The sequence below is a fragment of the Corvus hawaiiensis genome, chromosome 5 (assembly GCF_020740725.1).
Source record: "Corvus hawaiiensis isolate bCorHaw1 chromosome 5, bCorHaw1.pri.cur, whole genome shotgun sequence".
NCBI lineage: Eukaryota > Metazoa > Chordata > Aves > Passeriformes > Corvidae > Corvus > Corvus hawaiiensis.
The window spans coordinates 63,683,533-63,710,205 of NC_063217.1; the positions used below are offsets into that span (position 1 = coordinate 63,683,533).

At 38.9% G+C, this 26,673-nt stretch overlaps 1 protein-coding gene across 2 annotated transcripts in view; it reads left to right on the forward strand.

Moving 5' to 3' along the window:
• MGAT4D (MGAT4 family member D) overlaps positions 1–26,673 on the forward strand; it is a 35,654-nt gene that overhangs the window by 5,860 nt on the left and 3,121 nt on the right. For both annotated transcript variants that reach the window (XM_048305245.1, XM_048305246.1), the window contains exons 2-11: positions 4,728–4,889; positions 7,401–7,541; positions 9,320–9,453; positions 11,597–11,643; positions 13,147–13,260; positions 14,542–14,617; positions 19,399–19,510; positions 20,959–21,089; positions 25,099–25,206; positions 26,042–26,235. In XM_048305245.1, coding sequence (XP_048161202.1) covers positions 4,728–4,889; positions 7,401–7,541; positions 9,320–9,453; positions 11,597–11,643; positions 13,147–13,260; positions 14,542–14,617; positions 19,399–19,510; positions 20,959–21,089; positions 25,099–25,206; positions 26,042–26,235 — 1,219 coding nt within the window. The remainder of the gene's footprint in view (positions 1–4,727; positions 4,890–7,400; positions 7,542–9,319; positions 9,454–11,596; positions 11,644–13,146; positions 13,261–14,541; positions 14,618–19,398; positions 19,511–20,958; positions 21,090–25,098; positions 25,207–26,041; positions 26,236–26,673) is intronic.

A 26,673-nucleotide genomic window follows, 5' to 3' on the forward strand; every position in this document is an offset into this window, starting at 1 on the left:
TTACTAACTTTGATCTGCCTTTAATTCTGTAAGGTGTGTGTTTTAATACTGGAAGTATTCTGATTCTCTTCCCAGTATGCCCTGTATGGTAATAGAGGAACCCTATCTCCCCTGCCCCAAATTGCTGGCACAGTGTTTTCTTTGATGTCACTGGGTTAATGCAAAGTCCCTCCACTGCCTTGTAGCTCCTGATGTAGGCACTGTCAAAGGCGAATAGATGTCTCAAACATTTTGGAAGACACAAATAATACTGTGCTGTAAGACTCTAAACAAAGTAGTTAAAGGTAATGCACATTGTTGAATTTAAGTGTTTGCCTAAGAACTCGCTGTTCTGACCTGAGACAGAGGCATTGTTTGGGGAATTTTTTTCCTTCCTTACTTGGAGAGCACAAAACCTGACCATGCAAAGCATGTAACAAGATTCAAAAAGGTCTCTCAGATCAGTTACAGGGAGATAATAAACTGCCAGTTATTAGTGCAATGCATGCCTCAGTGGTTTAATATGCCTCATTAAGCTGAGCAGTGGTTCCAAGCACAGAGTATGACAAGATCTTTTGCAGTTAGTGTGCTTATATAGTTTTCTTTTAAGGAGGCCATTAATGAAATTTCAGTTTCTAAAAGAAACAGTCTTTAGGTGTGATAAACAGTGTAGCTTGTAATCAGGAAATGGGAACAAGATTCACTGCTAGACTTTGAAGTGTTTTCTTCCCTCCTTTCTGCCACTCCAAATTCTCCTCTTATTTTCTTTTCTGTTTGAGTGTTCGGACAAGATAGTGATGAATTATTCCACATCTCTTAGATATTGCCAGAAATCATTAATGAGACTGGAAGCATTTATGATCATAGAGGAAGTATATGTGTGTGGAGCTAAGAGAAATAATCAGTTGGCTTTTAGAATGAGTATTTGCTTTAGAGATTAGTATTGTTTCTAAACTGTTTCAATATGCAGTGCAGAAAGTTATATATATAATGTATCTATTAGGAGATAACACAAGAGTGCATTTAAAACCATTTAAAATGTTGTTATCTTAGAATTATAGTATCCATAGGTATATATGCCAATGTGTAGTTAACAGTCAGAGGAAAGCTACAGTAGAGCCGAAAATTCACTGAAAAAGCTTTGAGTGCTGTCACTATGTCTGGGAGGTGGCTGGGTCTTTTTTTGCTCTCATGGCTTGTAGCCAGTGTAGCCCCACTGACTTTTCCTAGAAGGGAAATTCAGCGAACCACTCTTAGCCCAGAAGAGTGATTCATCTGCAGCTCACCAAGGGGAGAAGCAGCCTTTACATAGAATCCCAGAATATGCTTAGTTGGAAGGGACCCACAAGAATCATTGAGTCCAAATCCTGGCCTTGCACAGAGTCACACCATGTGCCCAAGAGTGTTGTTCAAAAGCTTCTTGAACTCTGCCAGGCTTAGTGATGTGACCACTGCCTTGGGGAGCCTGTTCAACCTGCTCAACCACCCTCTGAGTGAAGAACCTTTTCCTGATATCCAACCTAAATCTCCCCTGACACAACTTCATGCAATTCCCTTGGGTCCCGTCACTGGTCACTACAGAGAAGAGATTAATGCCTGCCCCTCCACTGCTCCTCCACTTCCCCTCACGAGGAAGCTGTAGACCACAATGAGGTCTCTCCTCAGTCTTCTCTTCTCAGGCTGAACAGACCAAGTGACCTCAGCCACTCCTCATATGGCTTTCTCTCCAGACCCCTCCTTTGGACCCTCTCTAATGGCTTTAATGTTGTCTTTATATTGTGGCACCCAAAACTGCCCCCAGCACTGGAGGTGAGGCCGCCCCAGTGCAGAGCAGAGCGGGACAATCCCCTCTCTTGCCCAGCTGTCGATGCTGTGCCTGATGCCCCCAGGACACAGCTGGCCCTCTTGGCTGCCAGGGCACCGCTGACTCACATTCAACTTTCCATCAGCCAGGACCCCCAGGTCCCTTTGCACAGCGCTGCTCTCCAGCCTCTCATTCCCCAGTCTGTCCGTACATCCAGGGTTGCCCCATCCCAGGGTACAGAATCTGGCACTTGCCCTTGCTGAACTTCCTATGGTGATTGCTCAGCTCTGTTTTGTTGGGGTCTCTCTGCAGGGCCTCCTTTACCTTCATTTGCTTTTTGTAGTTTTGCTGTATGTCCTCATCTCGCTCTTTTCTGGTTTTATTCTGACACTCCTCACTGCTGATGGAACCATTGTTAAACAAGGCATTGCCAAGTCAGGCTGCTGCTGGGCACAGAGAATGTTTCATGCTGCACCCAAAGCTCCGTCTCCCTGGCCCTCCTTATCAGAAAACACAGTATTTGTAAAAATGCCCTGTATCTTTCGAAGCAATCTGTTGCAAGCAGCTGTTTTAGTTCTCTGTGGATCATTAGAAGCTGAAAGAACATTTTACACATACACACACACAAATCCATTTAAACTTAATGACTGTTGAAATATTTAGTGTGTTTAGCTTCATATTGCTTTCTAAACACACATTTTTTGCCAAAGGTTTAGTAATAGTTAATGTTGCTTATTTACATGTGCTCTAGTAAAATTTAGAACATTTAATGTTCTATTTCAAACTATATATTTTTATAACAAATTCATTCTTCACTAAGGGTGAGTGAATATTATGTTCCTTGTGTCAAACCCTTGCTTCCTGAGCTATCAAAATCAAGGGATTACTAAGAATCTTGTTCTGCTGACTGAACAGAGGGTTCAATTCTGAAAGACTTAAAAATGTAGTTTCCCTTTTCTGGCCTGAAGAAATAGATAAGGCAGATTACAAATGTCAGCTTCTTTGGGTGCACTCAGTGATAGTTGAGTGTTGACATTTTATTTCCAAGAGGCACCTGTGATATTTTGGTAGGCTCACCTGTAAGTAAGCAAATACAACTGCCATTACTTGGTGCTTGCCAAAATGTCAGCCCAGTGGTGGCACTGGTAATTTTGAGTCACACTGACACTACGTAGCTGAGAGGATTGTGAAGAGAGGGACTATGATGTTGTAATTTGTCTGCAATTTCTTTACTAATTCCTTCTAGAAATTGGAATTTTAAAAAAAACCTCACACCCATGACTGTATCTTTAGCTTATACTTCTGAATTTGTCTTGGAATTGCAAGATAAATCTCCACTATGTTTACATGTATTGATGTTCTATCTGGAATCACTTTCTTGCAATGAAAATGGTGTGATGATTATCTGTCAGTCACCTAAATCAGCTTAAACCTTCTGTTTTCATTTTATTCGTATCCATTCTGAAGGAAAAAATCCTAAAGATTGGATTATGGCATTGGAAACACAGCTACAAAAGAAAAGCATAAACAAAAAAGTGTATTCCTACATGGTAGCTGATGAAAAGGATCTTCCTTAGGTATACCAAAAATTTAGCTTGTTTGGTGTTCTAGCTCTGTAGCCTGATGCCTTGTGACAGATTTTTAAAATTTGAAATCTATTTTAATCTATTTTATCTATTTTATATTGTTTAAAGATAGACTCTTCATCTGTTTTGACCTTCCATTTGTTTTTGTTTTCTTTTAATTTTATTCTCCAGTTTTTTTAGGGAAGCCTATTTCAATCAAGTAGAAATGTCTTGTTGCATGCAGCTGAAATAACACAGATTTCCCCTTCCTTCAGCAATGCTAAATTTATGTTCATAGCTACATAGTATAAAATGCTCATAGATACTAACACCTTTCTTGCGAGTCAAAACATTTTTAAGAGTGTCAAAAAATTTTAGGAAGCATTCATTTTATGGGCATTTTACTAAATATACTTTAAAATTTTAATGAGGTAAATAATGATAATACAGACCACATGTTTCCTTCTTTTTTCTAGCCACCTTCTTCCTAGATGTTTTAAACTTCAGTCTTCCAATCACACAGTTCGCAATTAAATTAAGGACTTGTGTTTAATGCAAATAAAACCCCCTGCTTATCCAAAATGCAAATTAATTCCAGTTTGAAGCACCTCTGCAAATCCTCACAAATTTGTGTTACCTCTGAATTTTGCTTCTAGTGTCTTTTACAGGTTAGAATCCCTGGGAATTCAGTTTTCCAGAGGGACAATGGTGGGTCCTAGAAAATGAGAGCTGCCACAGATAAGACTCAGCACAGTCCACAAATAGAATGGAAGAAGTCTCTAAGTAACAGCATTTAACTAAAAAAAAAACCAACCCAAACCCAACCAACTAAACCACAGCAAGACCAAAATGAAGCAGAAGTCCCCTTCTACTTTCTTTACTCTCTGTTGCGAAGGGTTGATGTTACTGAAGTATTGCTTTACATTAACCATCTTTAGTAATAGTTCTTAACATACTCCAGACACTTTGTAACTCATAGATGAAGACTGGATGCTTTTAACATCTCTGTTTTATTCTTAATAGTGTTTGATACACAAGACAAGCCATTACATAATTATACTTTTCAGTGTGAAAAGGGTCATCAATATTTGTTTTTTGGTGAAAAATGTAGCACCTTCCCCTGCAACTCACAGTCTTTCACTGACTTTTTCCTTATTATGAATTTCGTATTCTTGGTTTTGTCCTCAATTTACCTTTACCCAGCTGTGCTCTCTAAACTCAACCTTTTTAATACTCTTCCAGACTTTTTCTTCTCCTAAATAAACTTTATTATTTTTTATGTGCTTTGGTGATGTCATTTTCTGGACAATCTCCTATTCTTTAACTTCATTCCAGCATACAAATCACCTTTTAGAAAAGAAATTATGTTCTTATTGCAGGAAATGACTTAGATATGTACCAACACCAGTTGCTGGAACTTCAGCAGAGACTATTGTATGCTGAAGAGGAAAATAAAAAAAGATCACACGAACTGAACAGTGCCCTAGATGAAATTAAACATATAATTGCAAGAAGAATGAACATGACAAAAAACCACACAGGTTTGTAGGGGTAATCTCTGCTTTTTTTTTTTGCTTTTTTTTTTTTTAAGGACACCAATATGTGAAGTTTAGTGACCTGGCTTCTTCCCATTGTTTAACTGAACTTACTAGTTACCTTGCCTTACAGGCTGTTGTACATCTCTGTCTATCTGCACACTGTAGTTACATGCCATAGATTGACAGTTTGATTTTGTCACCTAAGATAAATGATGTGGTTGTGCTGGATCTGCCTTCCTTCCTGTTGAGATTGGCAGAGCTACTTCCCTGGGGAGAGAAGGAAAACTAGAAGTGGCATCTCTGTGCTGGAGGCATTTCACAGTATACCCCAACTTCAGAAAGAATCTGGGTGCGACTGAAAACTACCATTTAACAATACTTATTTTCATTCAGCACAGCAGGCTGATAATCAGATTAAAATAGGGAATTAACCAGGACTATTACAGGGGAAGAAGGAACAAGGTGCATTTCTTCTTTGTATAGTCAGAATTGTTTCTTCTCCTGTTCTTCCCTGTCAGTTTTTGTCTGTTTATCCAATATTAATTCACTGGGACTGTTCAGACGTGTATAAACAAAGGGCTGAGCATTGGCAGGGTGGTGGCCTTAGGAGCTTTAGAATAGAGTCATGTTGTCAGCCCCCAGTAGCCCCACATGCTGTGGGCAAAGAGTTACTGCCTAATGCACAAAACAGCAGTAAAGGAGACTGCAAGTTTCCCTTGCCCCTCCTTTTGATTTTTACTGGAGCCAGCTAAATTTCAGAGAGTATTAAACCTGTCAGTTCACAGGATTTAAGGCAGAATTTTTTTTAAATCATTGAATAATTTTCCTTTTATTTTTCCTTACCCTTCTGCTTCCCATTCCAGCCATGTTTCATTATGCAACCAAAATTAAAAAGTTTATTGTAGTCAATGGAACTAAACTCCCTTGCCAATACTTGATAGGTACTACTTCCAAATAAAGAAGGAAAGTCCTTGCAAAGTTGTGAAGGTGGTTAAAAAAAAACGTTTCTATGCAGCAAAATTCCAGTATATGTAATGGCTTAACAGTATGGAAAGACTTGTGGGTCTCTTTCATACACAAATGTCTGGGCATATATATACATGTGAAAAACGAGGTTCATTCTCCTCTGAGAATTTAAAAGTTTAATAAAAAGACAATAAGAGACACATAAAGCAAAGAGGTAATGGCCGGGTGCCTTGGAGCTCTGCCAAGAGCACACCTGATGCCCAGGGATAGTCCTTTTTTTATACCATTTTTACTGTCTGTTCTTTATGCATATTCAAACTTTTCCAGAACTGTTCTGCATGGCCACTCCTTGGTTCCGCCTTTTTAGAGCATGTCCATTTTTCTGCCTTGCGGTTTTATTTCTTTTGATTCTTAGGCCTGGGCTCGCTAGGTGAGAGTTGATAGTAGAGTGGGCCTCTTAACTTCCCCAGACAGTAAGGGTTGATAGCAGCTTTGGGCCTCTTTGCCCCCCGGGCAGAGTGTTGATAGCCACTTTGGCCTCATCCTCTGTTCGCTTGGAGGTTATCTTACCCGCTCACACTTGCTAAATTCTTGCTAAAAAGAAAGAAAACTACATCCACACAGCATTTCTAACATTATATAATATTCACCTTAATACTTGCGAGAAGCCAATATTACGATATGCGTTTATAACATCCATGTATGCTTGTTTGAGGGTTTTTAAAACTGTTTTCTGTAAGGTAGGGATCTCTTTTTGGTCCTAATTTTCAGTGGGAGTATCCTTTGAAAGATTAAAAACTTAAAATACTGCCCATTCAGTAAGCCTCTGCCTTCCTTGATCTGAGCTGAGTGAATAAAGCTGATGATGGTTTTTGTGATACTTGTATGTAACTTTGAAGGGTGGTAAATTTTGGGAGTTACCTTAGATGCATTTCTTGGAAAAAGTAACTTTCCATCCCAGTCAGTAAACATTCTGTTGTTTTCATCTTTATTTTAAAGTAGTAAAGAAAACAAAATCCCTACTTTTCTCTTAACTGCTATAGCCTTTTGTTTCTTGAACAGTTTTTAAAGGCCTGTATATGGTCGTTCTTTTTACCATAGGACTTTTTATAAACTGAGAACTTTTGCTCAAGCTGTGAAAACCACCATGTGTTACTTTTTGGGGAAAGCATTTAAGTTTATTAAGTAGTTAAGAAGGTTATTAATCAGAATCTGTGCTTCTTTTCATTTAAAAATTGTTTGCCAACTATGTAAAAAACCCCCCAAACTGAACAGTTTTTTACTGCTGCCTTTAAAATAACTTCTTACTGTGTTTTAAGATGACTCAATCCTGCAAGTGTGTAGACACAGGGAAATACAGATGGTGCTCCCAGGATGTTCAAGCTTATAATGTAATATATATAACGTATAATCACTTCTGAGGAATAGTTCTGATTGAATTGTGTGTGGTAACCTGCCAGTGTTCAGTTGAGCAAAACAGGTGAAGCAATAGGCTGCTCTGCTGGCTTTTTACTTCATGTGTACCTCTGCATTTGTTGTGTCTTTAAGGTGATATGAAGTGGAAAGAATTAAACTTCCCCAGCAAACTCCCCGTGCATCTTACAAATGTGTACTACTATCTCCCTCACCTTCAAGAATATGAAGATGCAATTTTCCCAAATGTTATTTTTGGGCAACAGAGAACTGGAGGTAGGAAATAAAGTTTGGCTTCGATTTTCTATATGTTTTTATTTTATATTAATTTCTAGCAATGAAGCATACTCAAAAGTTTGGAATGTATTTTCTCCCTTAACTTCCTAATGTTGTCAAGCTGAATGAATTTTAATAGCAATAGCAAAAGTACTTTAAAAATGCCCACCCCTATTTCAAGACTTTATCTCAAAGTATTCTGAAAACCTTTTGAAATATCAACAAAAAATAATCTTAATTGAAAAACAAGACTATTTTTTGTTTTAATCATATATTCATATGGCTAAGATGCAGTAGCTGACATTTTTTTCCACACAAAATTATTATGGATGAGGAAGCCAAGGCGAATTTACAATGCATTCAGTTTGCCAATGTGAGAAGCAAAGGGAAAGGTGATGTGATAATTTAAAGGATATTAATATATCTTCAATATAGCTTTTTCATCCACATGAGAAATCAGCTGACACCTGTAGAAATCATAATGAATTCCAGTGAACTATAATACAAATTTTAAATGCATTGTTCTAACTGTCATGTGCCAGGTAAAAGAAACATGCAAAAATAGTAAGCAAAGAAGAAACTAGTCAATCATTCTGCTGAGTTTTGTATTTTGTTGAAATTTTTACTTTTCTTTAGGATGATTTTATATGAAGAAACTTTGGCAGTGGTTTTTGATTTAACTAAAAAAAACCCCAAGCTCTGGACCATGCTTATGAGAATGGATAACTTTCTACAGACTTCTCATTAATAGGTGTAGTTGTAGCAATGTGATCTAGTGTTGTAGTTCTCACTGCAGTGCCCCATAGATTCAGTGTCACTAATGAAAAAATACTCTATGTTTAATCTTCTTTTATTTGTACAGGAAAATCACAATAGCAAGACTGCAGTTTAATAAGTACAGGATGGCCTTCAGTATATAAAATGAAACAAACCCCAGTGGTTTAGCAGGATATGTGCTGGGAGGGAACATTGGCACTTTGGTGGTTTTGAGCTGACACCGGCATGGAAGTTAAAAGTGAGAAGCAAGTCACTAACTGCACCTACTGTTTTATTTCAAACTGTTGCTTCCTCACCAGCCTTCTGAGATTTTGGAGAATGGAAATCATCTGCAAGGACTAAGATTCCACAGGTTTACTGAGCTATGTTTGGCCACTGATTTAAGTAATGCCCATACTAATGAAAAAAGAGACATGCTGCTTATGGTCTAATGATATAATACAGCACAGTGGAGTCATTTGCTACTAGTGAAGTCTTTGCCAGGGACAATTTCAGTTCCTTTATTTTTAATAACAACAACATCTTAGTTCTTTTCTTCTTATTGATGCTATGACAATCATTGATGCATATCAATTAAACTGCTCAGAAGGATTTTTGAATTGGATTTCTTTCTGAGATACACAGCATTCACTTCCTGTGAGAACCTGCTCACTAGAGCAGTGTTGGTTTAACCCTTCCTACATAGATCTCCAAAGCAAGAGCAAGCACTTATTTTGCAATACTCACTTCTGAATCTCAGCAGCAAACACCTACGTGTTTGCCAGAGGTAGTGGCATCTCTAAGTTCTCAAATCTAGACCTGGTGTTTATAACACAGACACAGGTGTCTCTAAACTAAACATAGCTGGAGGTATCTCTCCTTCCAGGCAGTAGAGCAAATGCTGTCACAGTGCTAAGGAAATATTAACTGTTGCCAAGTTTCATGGTCACATCAAATCAAAATTAAAATGTAATTTCAATTTCCCTTAAAATTACGTGGCTTGCGGCATTCTCTCTTTGCAGTCTCCCTGGTGATGGGTATTCCTACAGTGAAAAGGGAAAAACAAAATTACCTGATTGATACATTGCATTCCCTACTGTACAAACTTTCTGAAGAGCAAAAGAAGGACTGCATAATAATCATCTTTATAGCAGAGGTAAGTTTGTGTGGAAAGGTGCAGAATGCTGTTAGACAAAATGGAGATTTATGTCTAAGCGTAATATTGCAGGAGAGGCTGCAAAATACTGTTAACTTGGCCTTTGGGAGGGATTTCTTCAGGGCTAGAGGAGATGGTGAGCAGTTAGTGCCTCAATGTTCGTTTGTGGAAAAAAAACCTGTAATGCAGAAGATTGAGGGTAAAAAGTCATATTACATTTACCAACACAGTCATTGGGTCAGATTTTCCAACAAAACCATATGAACTCATTATTTATCTCTGAATGTAAGGTCTTCCGCTTCCAGAATGAAATGTAAGTTCTCCACAGAAAAGTGCTATAGAACCTGAAGAACATAAACTTAGTCTAACAAATTTTCAATTTATTTATCTGCTGGTTTGATAACATATATCTTGCAAAGCATCTTGACATATTGGAGCCTTCTGCATGTGTTTTGGCATTTCCCATGCAAAAGAAAACTGTTCAGAGCCTTGAACATGTTTGGGAAAGTAAACAATGCTCAAGGTAAGATATTAGGGATAAATACATTTTTTTTTCTCACTCAAAAATATCTTGATTACATCAGAAAAAAAGCTACAGAAGGGATTTAGCTAGTAAAGCTTCTAGAAGGTAAAAAGACTGTGCAATTATTCAGACTTCATATTTATTCTTCATGTTTCTTTTTCCTTTCATAGACAACGTTAAATTTATACATGTATTCATTAACAGTTACAGTTTGCTTTTTTTATGGTTTAGTCATCACTTTTGCAGGTGTAAAAGTGTCAAACAGAGTATAGTTCACTTTAATAAGTTTGGCCATGGCTTCCACTTTTCTGTTTGGATCACAATGATGAGTACAGAGGACCAGTTGTATTGGCTGTAGTTCCTCTTCAGCATAGTTTTTAGGAGCTGAACTTAATTTGCAGTTGGTATTTCCCAATGAAGAGCCCTGGCAGTGATGAGCTTTGCCTGGCTGCCATTCAGGTAAACTTCTTATTACAGGGCTTCAGAGAATTCTGTGAGTTTTTAAGGGTTAACTTGTGAATAGTTTCCCACTGTGGAGAATCCTAGTGTGACACTTTGAACAAACAGGAGCTGTGGTTGTAGTAATAGTCCATATCAGCCAATTAAGGATTAAACTGCCATTCTAAGAATTACTCTCCCTTTTTACCCAACCCAAAAGTCATGTTCTCACAGCTTCCATTTTTTCAGCCATGCAGTAAATTGGAGCAGATAACCATGCTGCTATGAGAGGTGATAAGAACATTTTTTTATGAGAGGAGGACAGGTGTGTTCACTGGTCATGAATCCACACTTTCCTTTTTCCCACAAAGTTTTAAAAGAACAAGGTAAATGTTTACATCATGGGTTAAGCTTGAGTAACTTATTGACTGAGAGTGAGTTTTAAGTTCTGTGTATTATTTTTCTTAGTACAGTTCTTCACTTTTTTTTTTTTTACTTACTGCAAATTAAATATATAATCGGTAACAATTATTTGTTTGTTAAAGAAAAAATCTGAACTCCTAAGACAGTTATTGTGTTGCTTTAGAAATCACATCCATAAAACTTTGTACTCTTAATGTAGTTAACAGATGTTTTGCACACTAAAACTGTTACTTTTTTTGAAACAGCAGTAATGAATGTACTCAAAATTTCCAAACAAAGAGTTGTAAGTTTGTTATATTAGGAAGAAATGAAATAAAAATTTTAAGTATTACTGGCTTTAGAATATTTTGCTTAGGTGATTTTTTTCTCATCAGCCCTAGGCCTCTTTTGTGATTTTTGGATGATTAACCTGAAACAGCTCTTTTTACTGACAGTTACGTGGCTGTGCTTTACTGGCATAGCTGAACAGATTTTTAGCCAGAAAATAGCCTGGCCTTCTGCAAAAGCAGTGAATAACGAAGTGCAGAATTGGCAGCTGGAGATAGTTGGAAGCAAAAGTGAACTGCATTGACAGTTTCATTGGCTTGAAAAGTCCGTACTGTTCTTTAGTAGAAATGCTGCTGTAACATACCACGTTTGTTTGGAAGGAAAAAAATTAGAGAATAACAATTAAGTATTTGTGTATAAATATTCCCTACAAAGTGTTGTTTAATACAAGAATGGGTGACTTTTAATGAAACCCTCCCTTCTTTTCTTTAGGTGGATGTAGAGTATGTTAAGAGGGTTTCAGAAAGTGTTAAAACCAGGTAAGTCTCTCAGAGTGTAACACTCAACCACCAGTGTGAACACATTTTGAGCTTTTATGGAAAGAATCAGAACATTTCAACACTGAAATGGAACTGCTCAGTAATGAGGCAAAGGTGCACTCTCAGTATGTGTGCCATAACACACCGTGAAATTCAGAACAGAAGGATGTATATCAATTTATTTTTCGTTTCTTATTTGATAAATGTGCTTTAACTAACCAGTCAAGATCTCAGCTTAAATCTCTGATAAATATTTACTTCTGCCTAAGCTTTTTCCCCACAAAATTAATGATGTAATTCATGCACCTGAGACTACATGTATTAGGTCCCCACTGACTACACAGCCCTGCAGTTCTGCTTGCTCTTATTTTTCTTGAACAAGATCCCTGGGGGAGTTGATCTTTTCCTCCTCATTTGAGGGTTTCTGCACATCCTCCTTCACTCAAGGGTTTCCCCCTGTATTTTGTGTGTGGGTTTCCCCCAGAAGACTCCTCACACTGAGGCTGTTAGCTAAGTAATATTCATCATTTCCTGCCTCCAGAAGGTTTAGCTCAGCTGGGAGTACTGTGGCAAGGACAAGGGGAAGAGGCAGTCCTTGGCACTGCCAAGGTACAATCCCTACAGCAATTTAAGCACTCAGATAATTTTTTTTATTTCTTTTTGGCTTTTGCAAAAGTTCTGCAGAGTATTTGCTTTGTCAGGGTTACACAGTAAGATTGATTTTTTTTTTTTCCATAATGCTGGTACTCTGATGTGTTTAACTTTTAGTGTTACCTATTTTTACTAATCATAGGAAATGGGAAACTCAGTTTTGAAAGCTCTACCTGTTTTGTGTTGGGGTTTTAAAATTTTTGTTTGTCTGTTTGTTTGTCTTTGTTGAGGTTTTTGTTTGTTTGGTTGGTGGTTTTTTGTTTGGTGTTTTTAGCTGGTTGTTTTGTGGGCTTTTTGGAGGAAGGGGGAGATTTGACTTCAAGGTTTAGCTCCCAAAGTAGGTTACACATTTTTTCAATGTCTCTTTAAATGGAAAATTTAATCCTTGGAGCAGACACTAGATCCAGACTCCCCATTTTAAACTCCTGCTCTGTGACAGCACAATTTTGCTTAGAAAGTAGAATTAGAGTTGGAGCAAGGGTAGGGAAACTGGGAGCTTTCATGCAAGGGGGAACAGTTGTGTGTTGTTCTAGGTAGTAGATTTGGTTGTGAATTACTGCTGCATTTTGGCAACTATGAGGATTGTTAGTAAGCATCTACAGATGCAGGAGGGGCAGGATTTCTGAGACACACTTCTCTCCAGTGTTTTCTGAGACTTGGATGAGTTCTTGACCTGTCTGTTCTAATGGTTGTTAAAGACTCCTTCTTGGTTCCAAATTTTCCGTCAGTTTCTTTGCTAGAGTTGTGAATTCCACTTCTGGAGAAGCAGACTTAACTTCAGGGAGCTGCTGTCTGTGGTTGCCCTTAAAAGTCTTTTTGAGGGATAGGGTCTCACTAAGATTCTCTTCTCAGCTTCCCCAGAGAAGTCCAGTCTGGAGCCCTAGAGGTTATTTCTCCTCCTGCTTCTTATTACCCAGATCTTTCCAACCTGAAGAAAACACTTGGAGATTCTGAGGACAGAGTAAGGTAAGATGGCTATATAAAACCTAAGAACTTTTACTAAGAGTGTAAAATAGAAAATTCAGAAAAAGTCAGCATAATTTGAGCTGATAATGTTTTTGCATTTCAGAGCTAAAGGACCTCCATTGTATTTGTAAAAAAAATTTACAAGGGGATCTTGAGAAAAGCTATGCTGCACATCAGCTTCAGGATAAGAGCCAAGGCATCTCCTTTGGGTCTTGACTTTAGGCATCCAACAGGTTTTAAACCACATGGATAATGCCAACAGGCAATAAGCTATTTCATCTGGTCATAAAGGAAAAAATAGAAAAATCTTTAATGTGACTCATAAGGGAGAGGCTTTGTGAACACACAGAGGAAACCTCATGTGGCCCTCTAGCTAACTACTGACAGCTACTGTGGGTTTAATTAATGACCTAACTTTTGGTGATCATCGACTTTTTATCTACTGTTAATATATCCTAAATGGTGATTTCATTCACTCATGTGCCCCAAATTCACTAAGACAGGGATTATAAGCTAAAAACCAATTATTTATTGGAGGAAAGTAATTTTCTTTCAACCAACAATAACTAATTTATCAGAAGCCACTGCAACAATGCAGCAAGAGAGCTGCCGTACTGAGAGTTTAGGCTGGAGGAAATCAGCTAGTATATTTATAAATATGTGTGTATGTATATTGGCTTTATAGATAAACCTTATGTGTTTATACCATAGACCATAAACAAGTTTACATACTTATAATTTGGATCAGTTACACTTTTATGTTAATTAAATACTGATAAATTACTCTCTAGTCTTTCAGTGTTGATTATCAAACATCAACTTCATCATCTGGTAAAATGAGAGACTGTCCAAAATATGTGTTTATATTTAAACCCGAAAATTAAGTTTATCAACCTGGTTTTGTGCTGTACATATGTAAAACCACTTACTTTTTCATCTTTAAATAATCCATGTGTGTTTACCTCTACTCTTCATAAAATGAGTAGAATCTTTTAAGTCATTTGACATGAACAACTTGTTAGACATTTTGTTTCAAGCTCCACTGACAGATGAAAATTTTTTGTTTATTTAATGTTAACTTTTATAGGAAAATCAAATTATTTACAAATGTTTACACTGATTGTAGAGGAATGCTTTTGCACTTAACAATGGGTTAGAATACTCAACCTTACAATTTTATTGTAGAGACAAAAAATGCAGAGCATTAGAAGTTCTCTTATTATAGAAATAACCATTGCAACCCCCTCAAAAAGCTTATCAGAATTTGCTGCTTATGTTTAGGTGGAGAACTAAACAGAATTTGGATTATAGCTTTTTAATGCTATATGCTCAACCTAAGGGAACATTTTATTTACAGGTACGTCCATATTATCATTAAGTAGCAGCAATACCTCTGTACTGATGATTAGCTGTGGCAATTTTAATTTGTTTCAAAGGCCTTGATAAAACCAGCAGTCTTTGTCATCTTCAGTGTATTTTGCCCGTGCTCTTTACAAGCATCCACATATTTCTGTATTTATATATATCTTGCAGCCAGGTACTCTTTGATTAAAACCATCTCTACCTTCCTATTTGTGAGGTTGAATAGCAAGGCAATTGAAGCATGAAGCCCTTATTTGATTAGGTTAAGAAAGTCAGGGTTTAATATCTTTTTACTTACCGCAGCCAGGAAAAACAGTGGTGATAGGTCCATGTTATAGCCCAGATGATAATGAACTGAAATCTTTCAGACAGGGAAACACAAGTAGAGTGATACTTGAGATAATGTTAACTACAAGTTGGTACAGATCCTTAATTCTCCAGAAGATTTTGAGAAGATGATCCCCATGTGTTTAAGCTTAGCTTTAACTATCATTCTAGATTTGTGCTAATTTTCACTCCATAAAGGTCATAATCACCACCAGAGATTCCAAAATTTTAAGACCTGTTCAATCATGAAACCGGTCTATAAAATTTCACATAGCTCATTAACGTGAGCAGTTTTTTAAAAAGCTCAGAAGAGCATTTTTGCCTCAGAGTCTGTATTCCATAAGGACATCACAGGATTCCTGGAAGCAGAAGACTGCAGGACCTGGCATCTCCTACAGTTTTTCTCAGGATTCAACACAAACACATTTGAGCTGGGCTACTTAAGAGTCCCCATCCTCTGTTCTCAAATGTGGCATAGGTGCTCTGGAGGCAGGTGGACAAACAAAACTGCTGTCTTTTGAACAGTTATGGTTTAATGGAAAATGAAGTATTTTCCTGTGGCTTTTGTATATTTTTAAGAACATTATCCAAGTTTACTGAGTGCACTAGAGCATTAAGGCATAGGAAACCCAGTGAAGTGAAACGTTAAGATGCTGCCAGACACTTGATGTCCCTTCCTGTTACAAAGTTCTCCAAGCATTCATATTTCCACCACAATGACTTACTTACATATTTGTATTTCTAAAGGAATTTGAGAACGTATGTTTTCTTATCTTGATATATAATGAGACATTATATAAGGACTGAACTGTGTTATTAAGAGCAAAGCCTGGATTGTGGTGGTCTGGTGGGAGTTATGTCTGTTTTCAGACTTTTCTCAAAAAGAAACTATACTTTCCTCATACCATTCGTCATACTGTTCCTACTATATCCTATTCTTCGTTTGTATGTCCAGCCTGCATCTGCTCCTGTAGCACAGATTCTGGTCTGCCCAAAAACTACTCTGTAGAGTGCAGGTGAAAAGAACGAACACTTGCTGCCATAAACTTAGTTATGTCCTTCCTCTATTTAGAATTCTTGTATTAAAGGAAAGAAAATAACTTAAAACTACTTTTCCTTAGCCTGGTACAAAGATTTACTACAGTAATCTTAAGCAAAACTTGAGCTAGCTTAGATTTTATTAAGTTTAGTCAGGAATAGTATTGATTGGGTGGCTGATACTAACTCTCAAACCTTGAAAGAAGATAAGAATACATAATTAGTCTTGATGTCTACAGAATAGTTGATGTTATGAGTCACACAATATCTTTGCTGAGTAAACACTTGTTCTAGGATACTGCTGAACCAGGATTTAAGCAAGTAGTTTTGTGAAGTCCATTGAAGCTAACAGGCTTACACTGGGGATGAACCTTACTGACTGATCAACTTTTCTACTTAAAGCATCTCTTCTCTTCTCTTTTTTTTTTTTTTTTTGTGTGTGTGAAGTTTTGTTCATCAATAAAAAGCTGAGAGAATTTTGAGGTCCTTGTTTCCACTAAACTGCCTAGCATCCACCAGAGACTCTTGAAGCACTTACAGTTATGGGATCATAACATAGCCATAAAAGCAGGCAATCCAATCCCAGCCTAATAGTGAGGAAGTGCATTTGTTATTTCTGTCCATGTAGACTTTGTTCACTGAAGGAATCAAACATTTCAAATCTGAAAGAAACACAGTTTTTAAGTGTTTTCTATTAGCACTGAGATGAAGCAAAAATAAACCATTAAATAAATCTCAGTTTCTTCAGTTAAAAACTGTTATCAAGTTCTAACTTAATGTGTAGTAGTTAACTGAACTACTGCTATGCTTTTTTTATCACCTCATATGGACGCTGGGAAAGCTTTGTGTATTTATATATATTATATATATATATACACTAGTAATACACATTGCCAGCAGCATTTCTCTAATGGATTTAAAGCCTGAGCAATATCTCAGTGAGTTCACTAGGACTCTTTAAATGGATTTTTTTCCTTCCCCTCACTAGACTCTAGGTTAGGCCTGCTTTTTGGTAGAGCTCCTAAAAGGAGCTTCACAGTCTCTACATATTCATTGTCAGTGAGTCAAAATGTAAAAATATTCTAATAAAATTCAGAAACGAAGAACTTTCCTGTCTAATGCCTGAACTTTCATAGTATTCTTCCACTTTTTTGTTACTGCTTCATTTTTACTTCTCTTAGTCAGATAACCTGCATAAGAAAAATGAATGGAAACCCATTTGTTACCTATCATGTAGGAAATTTTCATAGTCTTGCCGTAGTCTCTTGCCGATGTCTCTTTTTTCATTCAAAAGCACTGATGAGTGAAGGGAAGTTAGCTGTGATCGTGTGTTTTGCTGGTCTTCCCATGGCAATGGGGCAAGATGACTAGACAGTTCATATCTTAAACTTCCTGATCCAGCTGTGTGCAGCCACTGCATAACCTCCTTTGCTAGATAAGAGCATATGAGAAAACAAGTGGCTGTAAGCTGAAGGCAGAAAAAAAAATCAAATTAGAATTTGGGTGCAAAGTATTAAACATTCAGGACAATAAAATGTTGTATAACATACCGAAAAAACCTGATACTGGAATCTCTAAGCAATGGGATATGTTCTCCAAGAAGATGTGCTTTAGTTGAACACAAATTACAGGGTTAAATAAATAACTTTTAATGGCTTGTGCTACATGAGATATCAAACTACATCCTCTCATAATCACTGTCAACTTCAGGAAAGACCATTTCAGACTTTTCACTATTCAAAATTACTTTCTGTTCATAACCACATTCACAATCACTTTGCATCACAGCCTCTGTGCTTTTAATCTTCACTGGTCTTGGATACTTTTCTATGGTGTTTCTTGATATGGTGGCCTCCCTAGGTTTTTGAGATACTCCAGTCTGCTTTTCATCCTTTTTTGGTGCCCCTCAATTTCTCTTTAAGGGTTCTCTAAAACCTTCTGATTCTTTGCTCTCCTCCCTTTACATCTTGCTCCTGGCTAATCCTCTAAGATCATTTAATTTTATGCAAGATAAAATTAAGGGGGGGGAGGAGGGTAGTTTGTTGTTCTCTTCTGCATAATTGTCAATTCAGCTCAATCCCCAGATCTCAGAATCTGTTAAGAAGCATTCATCTTGATCAGTTTGTCTATGTCTGTCTATTTTTTATCTTACCATCAGCAAAAGTTGACAGAGTCAAAACAGATCTCTTAATCTCATCTTTCTAACTTCATTCTATTTATTCCTGGGTTCACTGTTGCCAACATATTTCTTGTCAGCGAGCCCTACACTTGCAGTGATGCCCGAATTCAGCTAAAACCTGTGGGCCTGATCTCTCAAGCTCTTGATGATGACTCTGTGCTGAGTCAGTTGAAGACACAAAACCAGCAGGAAATCATGTTTTGTTTGTTTGGTTTTTTTCTCAAAGGATTAACTTTCTAGCTATTTAGCTTTCTGAAGCTGGTTCCAGCACCACCAGACATGCAGCAGGGCCAGTGAAGTTAGAATAAATTACTGTATGATTACATTACACCCCAGCAGTATTCTCCTGAAGTCTTAGCCTCCTCTTCCTGTGTTTTCACACCCATACTGAATTCAAACCATGAATTATTTGCTCCTTAATTATTTCTCTTGTGTCATTGCCTCGAACCTCCTTGTCTGGATTCATAATCCTCAGCTTTAGTAGCAGGAACAGCTTCTGGCTTTTCAGATGCCCAGTTCTCTGAAAGCCAGGCAAAAATGAAGCCAAGGCTTTTCCCATTTCCTTGATGGATGTCAGTCTCCTTTTCCAGGTACCCTTTAGCTGGCTCTACTATTGTACTCTGTGCCAGCCTTTACAACACCTTGAAAGCTCTGTGTATTCCTGTCCGTCAGTGTGATTCACACAGCACACCCCTTCATTACCAGTATTCCCTGGGACAGCTTGCTGTCTACTGACATCTCAGTAATCATCCACAGTCCATCTCAGTCACTTTGTATGAATGACAAAGTCTGCCCAGGCTACCAGAGCTTTTAACCATCTGCTTTAGACACCTTTCCTTTCAGACAGTTTGCCCCTGTTGCTTATCAATGCTTGTACAACCTAAGTACAATCTGTTTATTGTTGTCTTGCTTAACCTCTTGTCTTGTTTAATGTTTTCTTCTAAGTGAGATCTCTTTAAGGCAGTGAGTCCTCCTTCATCAAAAAAGGGAGAAGCACCCATGGCATTATGGTCACTCCTGTAGATAATTATTTAATGAGTGATACTAAGCCAGAGATATATGTAGAAGCTAGAGAGCAATCCACTGTAGCTTGGCACAGCTTCAGTACATGCAGTACAGCAGTCAAACACAACACAGTTTTCACTCGCATGTGGCAATGTTACCACCCCCTCTGCAAGCAATAAAATCACTGCTTGCCTTCTCTTTTTCTCTGTTGCATTTTTCCCCCCCAGCTGGAAGATGATATTATAGCCACACCTGATTATATTGAAAGTATAAAAAGCTTTGCTGCTCAACAGTCCCAAGATTGGATGGTTCTCGAGTTCTCCCAGCTTGGATTTATTGGTAAGTATTAAGACCTCAGCAGGATCAACTGGATTTGGAGCTGTGTAGATCAAAAAGGTCTGTCTTGGTTTGAAAAGACGGGTGTCTGCTAAGGAAGGCAGAAGCCTCCCTTGGAATGGCAGATGCCACCCCCCTTCCCTCTGAGTTATTATAATTTTGAAATCAAGGGGCTTTTAGGCAAAGATGTGGGAAATAGGAATAACAGTTCTTTACTATTATATATCTCTATGTGTATAACAAGGCAAACAAACAACAATAACTATGGCAGTAACAGCAAACAATCACAAACCCAGTGCCAGCCTTCTCGGCTGTCGGGCCCTTTCCCCTTGGGTGCAGTTCCACTCACAGCCAGCAGGGGCGCTGGCGGCTCCCGGTGAGCAGGGCAGGTGCGATGGTTCCCCCGCGGCTGCAGGGGGCGCTCCGGAGCGAGCTCGGGGAGCACGCGGCACTGGTGGCCTGGGATCCCAGGGAGGGATGGAACAAAGGCTTCACAAACCCCTGGGCAGCCGATCCCGGTGTCCGGCCGGACCCTCGGGAACAGCAGGCTGGAATGGCAGGGACGAGCACAAATCCCGGGTGGCAGCAAGGTGTATCCAAACGGGGAACCCCCCGGAGGTCTGGGCAGGCAGGGTGAGCACGGCTACAACGTAGCGAAGGCTTGAAGCAAGGGCGGGGCAGGGTGGCCACAGCCCGGCTCCCAGCAGGGCAGGGAAGGTGGGCTTGGGATCCTGGGGTTTCTCCAGCAGAAGGAAAAGCGGCCGAAGAAAGCAGCTCCCCTCTCTGTCTGAACGCTGAGACCGACTGACCCCACACCCAGGTGAAACAAAAAGAGCCTCCAGCTCTTTTGTTTTTCTTAAGTACCCAGCCATTTGTTCCCCTAGCAACATGTATGGGGGGAAATTCCTTTAACAGAAAAAAACCAAAAAACCAGGAGAGCTCCTAAAACCCCAACAAGGTCTCATTCAGAATTACATCTCAAAGCATGGAAGGACTTGCATATCAAAACTTCCTCGGTTCTTCAAGAAACATCCCACTGAAAGTAGTTTACTTTTTGTTCTCTTTAAAACTGTCTTTTTAATACAGATTCTCTTCAGCATAGAATCTAGAGTTGAGTTCCCATAATGAGGAAATTGTTCCACCTCAGGGAACTATGTGCCCCTGTAATGTGTAGTTGTCTTTTCAAGAATGGAATTTGAGCAATCTATAAAAAAAAAAATTGCTTCCTTTTCATTGTGGAGGAGACTATGCATCCCATATCATAGGGCTGGATGATCAGCAACTCTTCAAAGCCAGATTCTATGTGAAATTTTTCATTAAATATCATAATTACTTTTATGTGTGCAAGGCTGGTATGATACTTAAACGTTTATTTAAATAAATTACATTTAAACATAAAATTGGTGATTTTTGCCTTGCAATAAAAATATAACTTCTTGTCTTGCTTTCAGGAAAATTGTTTAAATCAGAAGACTTGCCACTCATAGTGGAATTTTTTCTCATGTTCTATAAGGATAAGCCCATAGACTGGCTTATAGACCACCTGCTCTGGGTTAAAGTGTGCAATCCAGAAAAGGATTCAGTAAGTATAACTGTGAGTCTATGAACATAAGTAATATTCAAACACTCTCAGTGACAAAATTTATTTTCAAAAAATGGAATATAAATCTCTGAAACTGGACTTACTTTGGACTGACCGGAGTTTCTGCTCCTTCTTGGGTTTTAGGGTTCAGGAGTTTTAACTAGTGTAGCCAGTTCCTGCTCCAGGATTTGCATGTGTTACTTTTGTGTTGATAAAGGAGCAAGAAGAGACAGGAGTTGTGCAGAGCAGGAGATTAAGGGGAGCGGAACAAGCAAGCTTCAAGTTTTACCCTGTAGCATAAGTGACTTCTGGGGATAGCAGAAGGTCCCTGGTTTTAGACTTAGTAATGCACTGCAGAGTCTCTATACCCACTTCATACAGATAGGAGCAAGCTTTTAAATCCTGCTGTGTGGGTTAGGCCAGCTCATAGGAGTTAGAGTGAGCCTCAAGGAACTAATGTACATTCTTGCCTGCCTGTGAAAACAGATTAAAAACGAGATGCTATTATGTTGACATCACCCATTCCAGATCTAACATGTGCCAACTTACATCTGATAGATGACTATTTTACTTCTATTTTTTAAATGGCTGTTCCAGCTTCTAAGACCTGATTCCTACCTAAAATGAAGCTGTGTTCCTGAAAGTCAAGCAGGCAGCTAATGGAAGTCTGCTCTGACCAAGCCAAAGCAGAGTGGTGTCCACAAGTTTCGACTGAGTTTCACTTCTGCATTTGCAATTTCAATTGCTGTGGGTAGTGAAAACCTACTTGGACAAGTCAGTCTCACATGGCCCTTGGGTGGGAATGACCAGTGGCATGACCTGCTGGGACTATTAATGAGAATACAGAAAATGGAGAATGGGAGAAGGCTGGGGATCCCAGCTGCTGTACCTTCTCTGTTTGAGAGGTTAAACCAGTGAACTTTCTGGTAGGGACCAGAGAAGGCAAGCTGACAACTCCTCACCCTTTCTCCTTTCCAACCAACTAAGAGTGCCACGAAGTGATCACACATTGTGCTTCATGGGAGGGTCAGCAGGACACTTGTTTGTGGTCTCTGTGTGCCATGCTGTGGTTATGGATGTTTGGCATGCGTTTATGTAGAATCATAGAATTGTTTGGGTTGGAAAAGATCTTAAAGATCATCTCGTTCCTATCCCCTGCCATGGGCAGGGACACCTTCCACTAGACCAGGTTATTCAGAGCCCCATCCAACCTGGCCTTGAACATCTCCAGGGGTGGGGCATCCACAGCTTCTCTGGGCAACCTGGTTTTGTGCCTCACCATCCTCACAGGAAAGAACTTCCTCCTAATAGCTAATCTAAGCCTACTTTCTTTTAGCTGGAATCCATTGCTTCCTGTCCTGTTAATCCAGGCTCTTGTAAAAAGCCTCTCTCTGTCTTCCTTGCAAGATCCCTTCAGGTACTGGAAGGCTGTGATTCCCAAAGCCTTCTCTTTTCCAGGCTGAACAATATCAATTCTCTCAGCCTTTCCTCATAGGAGAGGTACTCCAGCCCTCTGATCACCTTGGTGGCCTCCTCTGGATTCAGCGAGACAGGTCCATGACCTTCCTGTGCTGGACCCCCAGAGCTGGATGCAGCACTGCAGGTGGGGTCTCACCAGAGAAAAGCAGAGGGGCAGAATCCCCTCCCTCCCCTGCTGCCCACAGGGCTTTTGGATGAGGACATGTTTGGCTTTCTGGCCTGAGTGCTCACGGCTGAGTCATGTCCAGCCTCTCCTCCACCAGCACCCCCAAGTCCTTTGGGGTAGGACTGCTCTCCATGTGCTCATCTTCCAGCCTGGATTGATACTGGAGGTTGCTCTGACCCAGGTGCAGCACCTTGCACTTGGACTTGTTAAACCTCATGAGATTCCCATGGGCCCATTTCTCAACCTTGTCCAAGTTTTCAGCCTGGACTGACTATTAACATACCAACAAGGTTCAGCTACATCTGCTCACTAAGATGTTGCAGAAGACAGTTTGTGATGATCAGAGCCATCAGATCTCTGCATGGTTCAGAAACTTTGTGATGTTTACCTCCTGTGAACCATCATCCATTTCTGGGGTCCCCAGTACAAAAAAAGTCAAGGACTTGTTAGAGCAGGTGCAGAGGCCACAAAAATGATCAGAGGGCTGGAGACAGGCTGAAAGAGTCAGAGCTCTTCATGAAGATTGAAGAAGAGAAGGCTCCAGGGGAGACTGTATAGCACCTTCCAGTACCTAAAGGGGGCTTATAGGAAAGAGGGAGAAAGTCTTTTTATGTGTTGTGACAATACGAGGGGCTACAGTCCTAAACTGAAAGAGGGTATGTTTAGATGGGGTATAAGGAAAACATTCTTTATGGCTAGGGTGGTGAGTCACTGGCACAGGTTGCCCAGGAAAGGTGTAGATGCTGCATCCAGTGTTCCTGACCAGGCTGGATGGGGCTCTGAGCAACCTGGTCTAGTGGACGGAGTCCCTGTCCACGGCAGGGGGGGTCAGAACGAGATGATCTTTACAGGCGTCTTTGAACCCAACCATTCCGTGTTTCTGTGATCATATCCAGTGGCCTGTGTCTATCACCGTGCAGTGGGAACTACAGGCTGCAAGGGTGGAAGCCTTGGACTCAACAAGCAGCTTTATCTCAACTTCTGCAGAAATGACCACGCCAGCCCCATGCCACCGATTATTCTCAGCTGCTGCCAGCACTACTTTTGGTAGTGCTGCCATAGCATAAAACAAGAGATTCTAGAGCCTGTATTATTACAGGGATGAATTGCAAACCCTGTCAGTAGAAAGATCACAAATTTATTTTCTCAAAATGATTTCTTCTTTACTGAAGTATAGTGTGCCTTTCAGAGAAACAGCTGCCAGTAAATCCATTTGCACACAATATATTGTGGTTTTACATTGTTTTGCTGAACATCTGCTGTGGACAAAAATAAAAATACTTAGGTTTTTTTATAGCTTTCCAGGGCATTTTGAACTTTTAATTAGTACTCCTGTGGAAACCATAAATCCCTCATGAGTTTTGGTGGTTTTAAGCCAGCTGAGTGAAGACTTAATCACTTCTAGCTTTAGAAGGCATTAATATAGTTAATGTAACATTTTTCTTTTATAGAACTGAAAGCACTTGATGGAAGAGGTAAGCACATTATCCTCTCAAATTTTAAGGTATGAGATCTGGGATACAGAAAAGTTAAATGTTCTTCCAAACTCATATAATAATTCTGTGGCAGCACCAAGAGTACAACCCAGAGAGTCTCATTTTAGTTCTTTGCTTTGTTCCTTGCCATTATGCTTCATTGCTGCATTAATTACTGTGGCATGTTTGTGTCATTGTATCAAACTACGATGCACTATAGAGACAAAGAAAATAATTACATTTAAAGAAGTAGTTTGCTATCATTCAAAGATCAAGAAACTCCAAAATTATATTACAGTTATTTAATTCCTTGGTATATGTTATGTCCCAGGTGTAGTAAACTGGAAAATTGTGGTTGAAATACAGTATTTAAGGGCTTTATCTAATTATGTGATAAAAGATCCATAACTTATAGTACATTAAAAGCCTTGCAAACACAACAGAAAGAGGCAGAATTATGACGATTGAAATGTAACCAGAATCTATCTTAAGAAGGTCAGTTTTGGTCAAAATAGTTTAATTAGAATGATATGGAAAGGCTAAGAGTTGAAATAAAGTTTGCCAGAAACAGCTAAGAAATCAATCAGTTTCAGATTTGAGTCCATTTTTGTCACTCTGAGATGAGATTCATCGCATACTGTGCAGAAATCCCTGAATTACTGGTGGTTGAGCCTTCAAATCTATGTAACAGCATGAGTGGAATTACGAGTTTTGGTCTAGCAACAGTGTATGTGACATAAGGTGACTGTTAATTTAAGGATTACTCATTTAAATATGGATAAAAAATCTGGACCCATACCCTCAACTACATAATGAAATTGCCTTATGGAACATAGTTTGTCTCTCCTTGATTTAAATAATCCTTCACTCCCTTTTACTTTCTTTCCAGACACACTGTGAAAAGGAGAAGTCAAAGTTACGTATCCGTGCTAAACCATCTCTCTTTCAGCATATGGGAGTTTATTCATCATTGGCTGGGAAGATACAGAATTTGAAAGTAAGAATAAGAAATTAATGCTGTATTAAATTATATGCTTGTGTTCTGACTTTTCTCAAAGGAGTTTCAAGGACCACATCTTTGGCATTAGATGGCATTTCCATATCCAAATATGTTGTTTTACAGATTTGGTAGAGAATATTGATCTGGCATCTAAGCTGCAGATGGGGCACACTGCTCCTCCACAAACACCTTTGAATCTCTCATCTGAACAGGAGCATTTCATGGCATATAGGAACCCTCCTCACAACACAAGGTTTCAGATGCTCTGCTCCATGATGGTTTGTTTTGGCTGAGCAGGTCGCATTCCCAATATGAGGGACAATTAGGAAAGAAGGTATATTGGTGGGACAAAGGTGTGCCTAATGTGATGGCCACAGATTTTTAGGGAGAGTTTGGGGGGCAAACCACATATCTGATAAGGACAAGAGAAATGATGAACCAGACTTCAGGAATCTCCTGATGGTGCCATCTAGACTAGTGACAAGATTTCTCAATTGGATCAGGCTAGAGATTGACGTAGCCTTTAGCAGAGCCCAGGAATCACATGTTCTGGCAGAAGGCATCCTAGACAACTATGAAATAGCCTCCTGTGAAGATTTTTATTTTTACATCTTGGCAGTTAAGAAACAATCAGTACACCTCTGTCTACAAATTGTAACATTGAGTCCCAGTGATTACACTGGAATTAATATTCTATATCTATTAAAAATAGATTGTATATTTTTTGACACTGAGGTGATTATTTTCTGGAATAGCTTCCTATAGTAATTATAGATATCAATGCACTTTTTTTCCATTGTATGAGTGAAATTATATTTCTTTATATCAACAGGATAAAGATTTTAGAAAAAATCTGCTACTTAAAGCACATAATAATCCACCTGCAAAACTGGATACAAGCCTAAGAATATACCACCAATATACCTTGGAAAAAGTTTATAAAGGACAAGACTGTTTTTGGGCTTCAGCTCCAGTGGCAGGTGACTACATCAGGTTCACATTTTTAAATCCACTAGAAGTTGAAAAGTAAGTATTACATGGTATGGAACATGGAAGCCTACATATATCCACTTTGGAAATGCTTGAGTCTGTTCGAAATTATCAGTGCTCAACTGTTTTCATAAACCCTTTTACTGACAAAAAATCCATTATTTGCTATTTATCTTATCTTCCTTTTGAACTCCCCTCCTGAAAATACATTTCTTCCTTGGTAATCAGAGAGCTTCTTAATTTTTTTCCTTTCATTTCTTCAGGTAAATATTTTACACTCTCTGATGATAATTCTCAAAGGAATTTAACTGATTAATTTCATCAATGGAGTCAGTGAAAGCTTTATTTGTGTAGTTGCCAACAGGAAGGCTGTTTGCATGATGTCAAGTCTGTATCTCCACCTAGTAAGCTGCAGTGAATGACAGTTGTTACAATAAACACTAGTGTTCTGTATTAATCAACTAGCTTATGCTT